Raw genomic sequence first — 12860 nt, 5'->3', positions numbered from 1 at the left:
GCGGGCAGCATGTTATAGAGCAGGAGGAGCCGACCAGACTGATGTATAGCTTTGTGGAAAAAACATCCAGCAAAACTTGCAGCTTATTTAAAGTGTTCGCGGTTACCCATGTGCGTGGTCTAAGCCGCAACGGGCAGCCTGCGGTGCTGAGTTCTGGTGCAAAACAGCCTTCAAAAATGACTCATTAATGCCTTCTCATAGCACCGATGGGTACAATCCTATTTTTATTTGACATGTTTGTATATGCTTTTATATATTATTCCTTTTTTTCATATTGCCTTTGCTCACTGCCTTGTAATGCATATATGCTATCCTGAAAATTTTCAATTTACAAAAAAATGTTCATACAAAAATTACGCTTACGATAACCACCCCCCTTCCCAATATCTTATTCTCTACAGTTTGACATTTTTATAAAATTACAAGTTTTGCTGAATCTTTTCCCACAAAACTACAGCATTTTCATTTTGACAAGTTCCTTTTAAGACAAGGAGACATCCCATATGCCCTATTAGGACCAAGAAAATTGGATTGAGCTGCGATACCAAGCACAGCTGCTATACAATGTACAGTGCTGTGCTTGGTATATTATGTGCCAAATTGTTCCCCCTGTAAATACCACAGGTGCACTTTACAACCCACAGCAAAACTGCAACCGTCTTTCCCATGAAGCTTTTGATGCGATTTTAAACCACAACACAAGCGTTGTGTGTGAACATACCCTAAGGAACGTGGCCAAGAGAAATGTATTCAGCAGTTTTAGGGTATTTTCATACTAGCATTTCTATTTTCCGGTATTGAGATCCGTCATAGGGGCTCAATACCGAAAAAAAAAAAGAAAAAAAAAAAAAAAAAAAAAAACGTCTGTTTTGTCCCCATTCATTGGGACAAAATTAACTGAACAGAACGGACTGCTCCAAAATCCATTCCGTTCTCATACCGGAGAGCAAACCGCAGCATGCTGCTGTTTGCTTTCTGTCCTGGGATATGGAGCAAGACGGATCGGTCATGACCCACATTGCAAGTCAACGGGGACGGATCCATTTTCTCTGCCACAATAGAAATTTACTTTCAATGGAGTTAATGACGGATCCGTCTTGGCTATGTTAAAGATAATACAACCAGATCCGTTCGTAACAGATGCAGTTGGTTGTATTATCAGTAACGGAAGCGTTTTTGCTGAACCCTGACGGATCCAGCAAAAACGCTAGTGTGAAAGTAGCCCAAGACTGCATCCAGATAGGTGTGAATACTGCCGTGAGTGGGATATGTCGATAGATAAAAATGCAATCATATTCCTTGTGCAATCAAGAAAAGCTGAGTTAGAAACTCCTGTATAAAACGAGACGAAAATAAATAAATAGACACAAATATGTATGTTCCCCTCAAACTCACTATTGCCCAGCTGACACTAGGAGGCCGACATTAGAATAAAGAAGGTGTTGGCTCTGCCCACATGGCTATACCCTCTCCACAGACACCAGTCTGACCAGTTTTAGGACTAATACCCACAGACTTAATGGCTCCATGCCCGTATTGTGGACCGCAAACAAACAGTGAGCAGTTGGTGTCCACAGCAGTAGGAAGGAGACATACACTGTACAACCAAGCAGAAAACCAACATGTCCTGAACACGAAACAGAACCAAAAATAAGAGCCTGGGGACAGGAAATAAGATAGATGGGTGGGATCTGTGTCCCCCAATGCACTCAGAGAGAAATACTTTATGGTAGGTACAAAAATCAAATTTTCTTGTTAATGACATTGGGGGACACAGCAGCATGGGACATCCTAAAGCAGTCCCTGAGGGAGGGAACAACCACATGAACAACTTACTGTACAGCCACCTGCAGAACCTTACGACCTAAAATTACATCGGCAGAGGCCAGGGAACAGATCTAGTAAAGTTTTACAAAGGTGTGAACGGAGGAGTAGGTGGCAGCCTTGCAGACCTTGGAACCAGAAGCTTGATGCTGGACCACTAAGGATGGTCCGACGACTGGTAGAAAGTGCCGTCACTTGGGAGAGTTGTGACCCTTAGCCATGTGGGCTTTCCTGATAGCAAGCCGAATCCATTGGGAGACAGATGACTTAGTCAACAAGCCTTTGCACGGACCCTTCGGTAGGACTAAGAGTTTGAATGACGAAACTGCTCCGTCAGACAGAACTGCACGGCCAAGATCGAAACAGCGAAGATAATTTTCTCACGTATGGGAAGGGTTGGGACAAAAGGAAGGAAGGAAGGATAATGCCCTCAATGTTAGAGAGACCACCTTTAGAAGGAAGGACAGAGAACCACTTTGTCCCTATTAAAGGGTAAGAAAGGAGGACCTGCAAGAAAGAGCAGCCAACTCAAAGACCCCGCAAAGAGAGGTAGGTAATGGCAGACACAGAGATCCCCTGCAGGAGGAAAAGGATGGCCCATGAGCAGGAGGGAAGTTGGGAGACTGTGTGGCCTAACCCCGCAGAGAAATGGGGGTCATGGAATGACAGGAGGACAGCTGTCCAGCATCTTTGGGCACCACAATGTCACCCCTTCGGTAAACCCGCACCACAGTTAGATTACCAGCAATTCACTGTATATGCAGTAAGGAGGACTGGGTGACCGGCAAGGTACTGAAGTACACGCCTGCAGTGGGTGCTACTAAGCGGTGGACCACAATGAAGACCCCCTGCTACAGGCTAAAAACCTGCAAGAGTTGGGGAAAAGAAATAGCAGAAAGACATAGAAAAAAAATATATATATATAAATTTAAAAAAGGTACTCCGTTGACTTGAATGGGTCCGTGATTCGCAAGATATAGCCGAAGATAGGACATGTCCTAACTTTTGTGGAGCGGAGGCATGGATAAGAAGCCTGTATATTGCAGACCCGCCATTTGCAGTCTGCAATATGGGCACAGAGCCCTTGATTTCGTGGGCATGAGCCCTAAAACTGGTCAGTCTAGTGTCTGTGAAGGGGACATAGCCCACCATAGCCAACATCTTTTTTGTTCTAGTGTCAGCTGGGCATATACCCTTGGTGCGGTGTCTCCCAATTTCATTAACAAGAAAGAAGTATTTACTGAAACAGACACGTCCGGAGGGCGGACAGGTCCTCTTTAATCACCTTCACTCATCTCTACAGGGTAAGAGGTTGCATGTTCGACATTTATTAACCCATCATAAACTCACTTTTTCATTTTCTAGAACTGCCCTGTCCCTTGCCATCTTGATTTCTTCAGCCTCCTGAAGTACTGATTGTATCTTCTCCTTCATAACTTCAAACTGACGCAAGTATAGAGACATCAACTCCTTTGCCTGAGAGCACTAATAGCAGGTAAAAAATAATAAAAATAATAATTATCTTGATCCATTGGTGGACACAGAAGGCTGTGGGTATAGCTGTTGCCACTAGGAGGCGACACTAAGTGAAATAAAAATAAAGTGTTAGCTCCTTCTACCAGCTATACCCCTCCTGCATACACTGAGTTAATCAGTTTTAGCTTAGTGTCCACAGGAGGCAGATATGTCTGGATTGCAGGTCTGCTATTTTTCCCTCCAACTTTCTCTTGAGCATAGAAGCAGTTCTAACCTGTTGCCTCACACTCAGAGGGAAAGGTGTCGGCCATTTATAGAGTAATGAGGGTGTTGTTGTAGAGGGCGATAAGGAGAAAGCAAAGCTATTAAATATTTTTTTCTCCACTGTATTCACTGAAGAAAATAAGCTGTCAGATGAAATTCAGAATGTAAAAGTAAATTTCCCATTAAAAGTCCCCTGTCTGACCCAGGAAGAAGTACAGCGGCGTCTTAAAAAGATTAAAATAGACAGATCTCCAGGTCCAGATGGCATACTCCCCCGTATCCTAAAAGAATTGAATAAATGTCATAGCCAGACCCTTATTTCTGGTATTTAATGACTCTATACTGACAGGGAATGTCCCACAGGATTGGCGCATAGCAAAGGTGGTGCCAATATTCAAAAAGGGTCCAAAAACAGAGCCCGGAAACTATAGGCTGGTAAGTGCCGTGGGTAAACGGTTTGAAGGTTTTCTAAGAGATGCTATCTTGGAGTACCTCAATGAAAATAAGCAAATAACACCATATCAGCATGGCTTCATGAGGGATCGGTCATGTCAAACTAATTTAAATCAGTTTCTATGAGGAGGTAAGTTCTAGACTTGACCACGGCGAATCAATGGATGTCGTATATCTGGACTTCTCCAAAGCATTTGACACTGTACCACATAAAAGGTTAGTATATAAAATGAGAATGGGGGGACTACACTTGCAGTGTTTCCCAACCAGTGTGCCTCCAGCTGTTGCAAAACTACAACTCCCAGCATGCCCGGACAGTCTTTGGCTGTGCGGGCATGCTGGGAGTTGTAGTTTTGCAACAGCTGGAGGCACACTGGTTGGGAAACACTGGACTACAGTATCCTGAAAGATTATCAACATTAGGGTTATTCACTTTAGAAAAAAGATGACTGAGGGGAGATCTAATAACTATGTATAAAAATATAAGAGGACAGTACAGAGATCTCTCCCATCATCTATTTATCCCCAGGACTCTGCCTGAGGAGGTGGTGATGGTGAGTACAATAAAAGGAATTCAGGAGGGGCCTGGATCTATTTCTGGAGTGTAATATTACAGGCTATAGCTACTAGAGAGGGGTTGTTGATCCAGGGAGTTATTCTGATTGGAGTCGGGAAGGAATTTTTTCGCCCTTAAGTGAGGAAAATTGGCTTGTACCTCCGTTTTTTTTTTTTGCCTTCCTCTGGATCAACTTGCAGGATAACATGCCGAACTGGATGGACAGATGTCTTTTTTCGGCCTTATATACTATTTCTGACCCAACCACGTTCCCACTATTTGCTCCCCTCTGTCTCTCATTGTAGGGGTTTTTCCACCACAAATGGTCAGAAGATTTGGTTTCTATTACCATCTGTTTGCTGATAACACCCAATTATACACTTTATCCTGTGATATCACCCCGGCTGTACTACAAACCACCAGTGACTGTCTATATGCTGTATTTAACATCATGTCCTGTCTCCATCTGAAACCTAATCTTTCAAAAATTGAACTTCAGGTGTTTCCTCCATCTACTAACCTACATACCTAAACCTGATATTTCTATCTCGGTGTGTGGCACTATCACGCCTAAGCAGCACACCCACTGGGAAGGAAGCGGCAGAATCGGGTTGTCTAATACAGCCTTAACTCATTACTAATTAGCCTCCACCTCACCATACTTTCCTCACTCCATTCTACCTGAACGCAGCAGCCAGGCTCATCCAGTCATTGCACTGGTTGCCCATACAGTACAGAATTTAATTTAAACTGCTGGTTCTCACCCACCAAGCCCGCCACAGTGCTGCACCCCTTACATCCCCTCATCTCAGTCTACCATACTACCCGTGCCCTCCGTTCAACCAATGACTTACGATTGACAGCCACCATAATCCAAACCTCTCACTCCTGTCTTCAAAACTTCTCCTGAGCTGCACACTTTCTCTGGAATGCCCTACCCCAAACAATGGAGTTCATTTACTTAATTCATAATGTATTCACAATGCAACATCTTTCAAGTGCAACCCTTTAAGTGAACATACCGAATTATACCAGAATGTCACCAGAACGGGACCAAAAGGTAATTACAGAAATAGTTCATGCAAACAATGTTTTACTCCTTCATCTTACTCTGACCACTTTTCCAAAAACTCCTGAAATACCCCCACATCCATTCACCGAGCAAGGAACTATTCATCTCCCCCTCCATATTACCTTCTCATCTGACCGCTTGCACAAACCTGTTTGGCAACATAAAACACTTCCTTCCCCAAACACACACAGATCCCTCATGCTCTCTCTTATTCTCACCTACTAACACTTTCTCTGCTTCTCCTTATTGCTGGTGATATCTCTCCAAATCCAGGCCCCCCCCAGCAAATCCCCACTATCACCTCTACCTCCCACTACAAATCTCCTCCTACAATTTTCTGCAACCCATTAAAACCTAATAACCATTCCTCTGACCCCTGCTCCTTTGGTTCCTCTTGCAGGAGCATTATGGAATGCATGCTCTGTCTGTAACAAACTTTCCTACATTCATGATCTCTTTATCTCTTGAAAACTTTCATTTCTTGGTCTCAAAGAAACATGGCTGACATCTCCTCCCCTGCTGCACTCTCTTATAGCGGATTTCATTTCACGCACACCCACTGCCCCGGCAGCAAACATGGTGGAGGAGTTGGTCTTCTCTCAGACACCTGCTCCTACAGCCCAACCCCACTGCCACCCTCCATTACGCTCACTTCATTTGAAATACACTCTGTTCGCATCTACTCTCCCTCCAACCTCCAAGTAGTTGTCATTTACCGCCCCCCAGGCCCAGCCACCATCTTTCTTGACCACTTTAACACCTGGCTCCTACACTTTCTGCCGATATCCCCACTATCATCAAGGGCGACTTCAGCATCCCTATTGACACCTGCCACTCAGCCGTCTCTAAACTCCCATCACTCTCTCCCTCCTTTGGCCTCTCATAGTGGTCTTCAGCTCCCACCCACAGAGATGGTCACACTCTGGATCTTATCTTTACCTGCTTCTGCTCCCTATCGAACATTTCTAATTTGACTCTACCCCTATCCGACCACAACCTACTCACCTTCTCTTCACTGGTCTATTCTGCTGCTCCCCCGGTCCACACACTAGCATACCCCCGCAGGAACCTTAAACATCTCAACTTTCGCATGCTTTCTGACTCTTCTGCCAATCTCTACCATTTGTTCCCTCCAAGACCTAGATACTGCCACCACCCTATATAACACCACAATAAAACCCGAAAAATCAAAAGACAACCCTGGCACACCAACCTGACCAATCCCACTCTAAGGATCATTTCACCACATACAAACAATCCCTCCTCATTTTCAAATCCTCACTCGCTGATGCAAAACAGGCCTACTTCTCATCTCTCATATCTTCCCTGTCCCACAGCCCTAAACAACTTTTTAACACTTAACTCCCTTCTCCGCCTCCCAGCACCCCCACCCTCTCCTCATCTCAGCTGAGGACTTTGCCACATACTTCAAATAAAAGATAGTCAACATCAGAGAGCTTCAGCGCACAGTCCCCACAGACCCTGTACACAACTGCTCAGTCCTCTTCTCCCAAGGACATTCTGATCCTGGTCTCCAAATGGAGAAAGGGATTAAAGAGTCTGTTGCCGCTTGAAAATTGCGTTGTAATTCTTTGGAATACTGGAATATTTTTGTTTTGCCTTTACGGGGTGGGAACACTTTCTGCACCAACAATTAGTGCCACAACACATCTCCAGACTTCTTAGTCTTCTTCCCTCTTTTCATGCACAGTCCAGGCTCATTATACACTGCTCAAAAAAATAAAGGGAACACAAAAATAACAAATCCTAGATCTGAGTTAATTAAATATTCTTCGGAAATACTTTGTTCTTTACATAGTTGAATGTGCTGACAACAAAATCACACAAAAATTTAAAAATGGAAATCAAATTTTTCAACCCATGGAGGTCTGGATTTGGAGTCACACTCAAAATTAAAGTGGAAAAACACACTACAGGCTGATCCAACTTTGATGTAATGTCCTTAAAACAAGTCAAAATGAGGCTCAGTAGTGTGTGTGGCCTCCACGTGCCTGTATGACCTCCCTACAACGCCTGTGCATGCTCCTGATGAGGTGGCGGGCGGTCTCCTGAGGGATCTCCTCCCAGACCTGGACTAAAGCATCTGCCAACTCCTGGACAGTCTGTGGTGCAACGTGACGTTGGTGGATAGAGTGAGACATGATGTCCCAGATGTGCTCAATTGGATTCAGGTCTGGGGAACAGGCGGGCCAGTCCATAGCATCAATGCCTTCGTCTTGCAGGAACTGCTGACACACTCCAGCCACATTAGGTCTAGCATTGTCTTGCATTAGGAGGAACCCAGGGCCAACCGCACCAGCATATGGTCTCACAAGGGGTCTGAGGATCTCATCTCGGTACCTAATGGCAGTCAGGCTACCTCTGGCGAGCACATGGAGGGCTGTGCGGCCCTCCAAAGAAATGCCACCCCACACCATTACTGACCCAATGCCAAACCGGTCATGCTGGAGGATGTTGCAGGCAGCAGAACGTTCTCCACGGCGTCTCAAGACTCCGTCACATGTGCTCAGTGTGAACCTGCTTTCATCAGTGAAGAGCACAGGGCGCCAGTGGCGAATTTGCCAATCTTGGTGTTCTCTGGCAAATGCCAAACGTCCTGCACGGTGTTGGGCTGTAAGCACAACCCCCACCTGTGGACGTCGGGCCCTCATATCACCCTCATGGAGTTTGTTTCTGACCGTTTGAGCAGACACATGCACATTTGTGGCCTGCTGGAGGTCATTTTGAAGGGCTCTGGCAGTGCTCCTCCTGTTCCTCCTTGCACAAAGGCGGAGGTAGCGGTCCTGCTGCTGGGTTGTTGCCCTCCTACGGCCTCCTCCACGTCTCCTGATAGCCTGGCCTGTCTCCTGGTAGCGCCTCCATGCTCTGGACACTACGCTGACAGACACAGCAATCCTTCTTGCCACAGCTCGCATTGATGTGCCATCCTGGATAAGCTGCACTACCTGAGCCACTTGGGTGGGTTGTAGACTCCAACTCATGCTACCACTAGAGTGAAAGCACCGCCAGCATTCAAAAGTGACCAAAATATCAGCCAGGAAGCATAGGAACTGAGAAGTGGTCTGTGATCACCACCTGCAGAACCACTCCTTTATTGGGGGTGTCTTGCTAATTGCCTATAATTTCCACCTGTTGTCTATCCCATTTTCACAACAGCATGTGAAATTGATTGTCACTCAGTGTTGCTTCCTAAGTGGACAGTTTGATTTCACAGAAGTGTGATTGACTTGGAGTTACATTGTGTTGTTTAAGTGTTCCCTTTATTTTTTTGAGCAGTGTAGTTTCCACCATTAGGGAGGCCTTCTGGTCAGTATACATCAGTGGGGCAAGGTTGATCATTGGCAGGATGCTGTTGGTACCTCCGTTCTGCAGGTCTGTCAGTCCACTGTCCATCCTTTCTATATGGCATGACTCCCGCTCACAGCTTTACTGGTTATGCTATAGTTTTTTTTTTTTTTTCTAACCTTTCCTCTGGGACCGCTTCCGAAAGTCCCTGGGCCTTCAGTGTCCCCCAATGAGACGTGCAAGAAAACAGGATTTTTGTACTCGCCTGTAAAATCCTTTTATCACAATGTTCATTGGGGGATACAGCTCCCAACCACTTGTTTTGCAGTTTGTTTTTTCTAATGGCTCCCACTTGCCGTGGTTCTGACCCATCTACAGCCCTCATTCTACTACTTAACTTCAAATCGGCTTCTCCTTGCTGCTCCTACTACTTGTGTACAAATTGATTAGCTCAGTATCTGCAGGTGGGATATAGCAGGTAGCAGGAGCTAACACTTTATTTTATTTAGTGTTGCCTCCTAGCAGCAGCAGCTATAGCCATGGTCGTCTGTGTACCCCAACGAATGCAAAAAGGATTTTACAGAGAGTATAAAAGGACATCTAAAGACTCAAAAGAAAATTTATCAAAACTGGTGTAAAAGTAAAATTATCTTAGTTGATCATCGCAACCAATCACGTACTACTTTTCATTTTCCAATGGAGCTCTGAAAAATGAAAGGTGGAATCTGATTGGTTGTGATGGGCAACTAAGTCAGTTTTCCTTTACACCAGCTTTGATCAATCTCCTCCTTAGACTTCTAAGTATATTATAATCAATGCATAGAGCCCCTTTGTAGCGGACCACTGCTGATATCATAGTAGGTACAAGGTATTGCACAGGTTTACAGACATGGTATGGCTGGAGAAACCAGTTAAAATGAAAACTGCAGGCATTACGCCAATATCCATTGCAATAGAAATTAGTTGATCGTACATGGTCACAGCTACAGTATATCTGATATTTCTCCCTTTCCAGTTTGAATCTGATTTGCTTACAATCAATTCACTCATCTCTCAGTTGAGATGTTCAAAAAGTCAGTCTTAAACTAAAGTAATTTGGCACATTTTTAGTCTGTCTTAAAGACAGAAAATGAAATATACATCATAGCAGGGAAATATATGTGTAGTTTGTGTCAATTTTAAAAACGGATAACAAAAGTGACACATTTTTGCACAAATATGGCATGCGCTAAAATTTGCAACTCTTATGTATCGCAAAACTGGCACAAATCATTTGATAAATTCCTCCCATAACACCTAAGGCTACTTTCACACTAGCGGCAGGACGGATCCGACAGGCTATTCACCCTGTCGGACCCGTCCTGCCGCGAAAGGCCGCCGGACTAAAAGTAATGCATGTCTGACTTTAGTCCGGCGGCCTCTCACCGCGAACTGCACCGGAGGTCCGCCCCCATTATGGTCAATGGAGACGGAGCGGCGGCACGGCGAAATAGCGGCAGGACGGATCCAACAGGGTGAATAGCCTGTCGGATCCGTCCTGCCGCTAGAGTGAAAGTACCATAACAGGTGCGTGAAGACTCCCTCACAGGACTCGCAGAATAGCACTGTTCCCTGGCATGCCCATAATATCTCAACTGGTTTCTCCAACATTTAGAGGGCAAATGTAGTGGCGGCTGCTACAATAAAAAAAATAATAAATACGACAGTTATCCTTTGAGTATTGGATTGTGGTGATTAATATCACCTTGGTGGCCCTATTTCAACTTTTCAACTATTTCAATTACCCCTTAATTCCACATTTTTTGTTCCCTGTACTGCCTACTTTTACCTGTGCTTAAAATAGGGTTGCTAGGCCTGGTTAGTCTATCTGTTGAAGGACGGAGGACACAGAAGGACGCAGCCTGCAAGCTCAGATTACTGACAGCCAGGGACTGTAAGTAAATGATTAAAGCCAGGTCCTCCCCAGCAGCTGATAACAGTGCCTGGGCTGTGTGCACTTCTCCCTGTCCCTGCGCTTGGCAGACGCTCCCTCACTCAGCAGAGCTGGAGAATGCAGAGTTGGAGCAGCGCACAACAGGGAAGGGAGATCTGCCGTCTGCTCAGTGTGTAAATGAAAGCAACATGTGGTAAGAGGACCCCTTTGTGCTGCAGGAAATTAACCCTTTAGGGGGGAGGCCTCTGGTTACTGACACACTTGGGGGGCTATTGTTACTGGCTAGTGCATGTGAGGACCTCAATGCATTGTGGGTAGTGAGGGCAGGCGGGATTAGCCTCAGGGTGAGGGCAGTGGCGGCCATCTTAACTGAATAAGTAGTAGAGTGAAGAACCGCACTCAATCAATTGTCTCTGGTGCCAATCAAGGACTGCGAGCAGTCAGTAAACATGAAATGAAAATTGCGGCACTCAGATACTGGATTATTGCGTAATAAACTTTTTTATTTTTTCATTTTGTCAAGCATTTAGCAGTGATTCATCCAAAACAGCCCAATTTTAGATCCTTGGTGCAAACAGTGGATTTGAGACCATTGAGTGCGGTTCTTCACTCTACTACTTGCTTTGATAACTGCAAGAACCTTGCACAGTCATCCAGCTATGACCAACGTATTTTCGTACGACACGACCACAGCAGAAAGTATATTATCCGGGGTACATTTACCCAACGACTTCTTACAGATACCGAGTTACGAAATTAAACTTCGGGAATATGAACGCGACCGCAGACGCCTCACTGGCTGGGAACTTCACTGCAGCACGTTGACAGAATATTACAAGAGCAATCGCATACCACGTGGTTTGAGGTCACACCTGAGACCAACACTATTCGCTGAAAAGAAAAGCTTTTGTGAACGTTTTGAAAACATACTCAATAAATGCTCATTCGATCTTATTCTCCTAACAATTGAAGAGCTACAGACTTCAATCAGCGACCTGTCCAAGAGAATAGAAACCGCCGAAACTCAACTCGTTTCCACTACCCCAGAGGAGGAATTGACAAAGGCTAAAGAAAAGATTGAGACTCAACTACAAGACTACAAGAAAAACACTGAATACAATAAACGCCAAAAATTTCTTCGCGACGCTGAGGATTATAGAGCAGACACGGTTTACCGGTGGAAAAACAACAACCAACAACAATCAAGCTACAGAGGATATCGTAACACCTATCACTCCAGCTTATCCAACTCGGATAGCGACAGATCAGGAAATTACGGATATCAACCCCGTTTTTTAGGCCAGTACCAACGGAGAGGCAGAGGACGACGCGGAAGACAAGGAGGGGCGGCAGAAAACTACGGAGACCGCATACAGACACGTTCTCAGGTAAGGAGGACAACTTAGTGATCAATATTTCCTCTACTACCCTCTCACCTGCAGAGACTACTGTACTACAAAAGGGACTATCCTTTTGCCCAACACCCAAACTCAACACTTTTACCTTAGAACAAGAACTACAGAGGTTCTACCGGACATTGAGATTAAAAACTCATTTTCAGGAACTCCCAACACAGGAACCACATATACCCACGATGCCAGGAATATTATCCATAGAGCATCTGGGCTTAAGGAATAAGAGCTCCTTTATGCCACTAAAAAACAAAACACCCCGTTGAGACATACATCTCCTTGTCCCAAAACCTGATTAAAGAGATACTCACGACAAACATGCAGGGCCATTACAAACATACCAATAACTTATCCTCTGAAGAAATACTAGCACTTGATTTATTACATAAGAACAAAAATATCATCATCAAACCGGCAGACAAGGGAGGGGCGCTAGTGGTAATGGACAAAACTGACTACCTTAAAGAGGTTAGGCGACAACTGTCCGACGTAAACACTTATGAAGAACTTCCCAGAGACCCCACAATACAGATAAAAAATCTAATTACCAATACCATCAACAGA

General features: G+C 44.8%; 1 protein-coding gene across 2 annotated transcripts in view; it reads right to left on the bottom strand.

Annotated features, from left to right (window-relative positions):
- The window catches only part of SPAG5 (sperm associated antigen 5), an 82903-nt gene that overhangs the window by 34599 nt on the left and 35444 nt on the right, over positions 1-12860 (bottom strand). The window contains exon 11 of one of the 2 annotated variants that reach the window (XM_040421797.1): positions 3175-3309. The exons of the other annotated variant lie outside the window; for it this stretch is intronic. Coding sequence (XP_040277731.1) covers positions 3175-3309 — 135 coding nt within the window. The remainder of the gene's footprint in view (positions 1-3174; positions 3310-12860) is intronic. 2 annotated transcript variants of the gene reach the window in all.

This window comes from Bufo bufo, chromosome 3 (genome assembly GCF_905171765.1).
Source record: "Bufo bufo chromosome 3, aBufBuf1.1, whole genome shotgun sequence".
Classification (NCBI taxonomy): Eukaryota; Metazoa; Chordata; class Amphibia; order Anura; family Bufonidae; genus Bufo; species Bufo bufo.
This window is presented reverse-complemented; position numbering and strand designations above follow the sequence as displayed.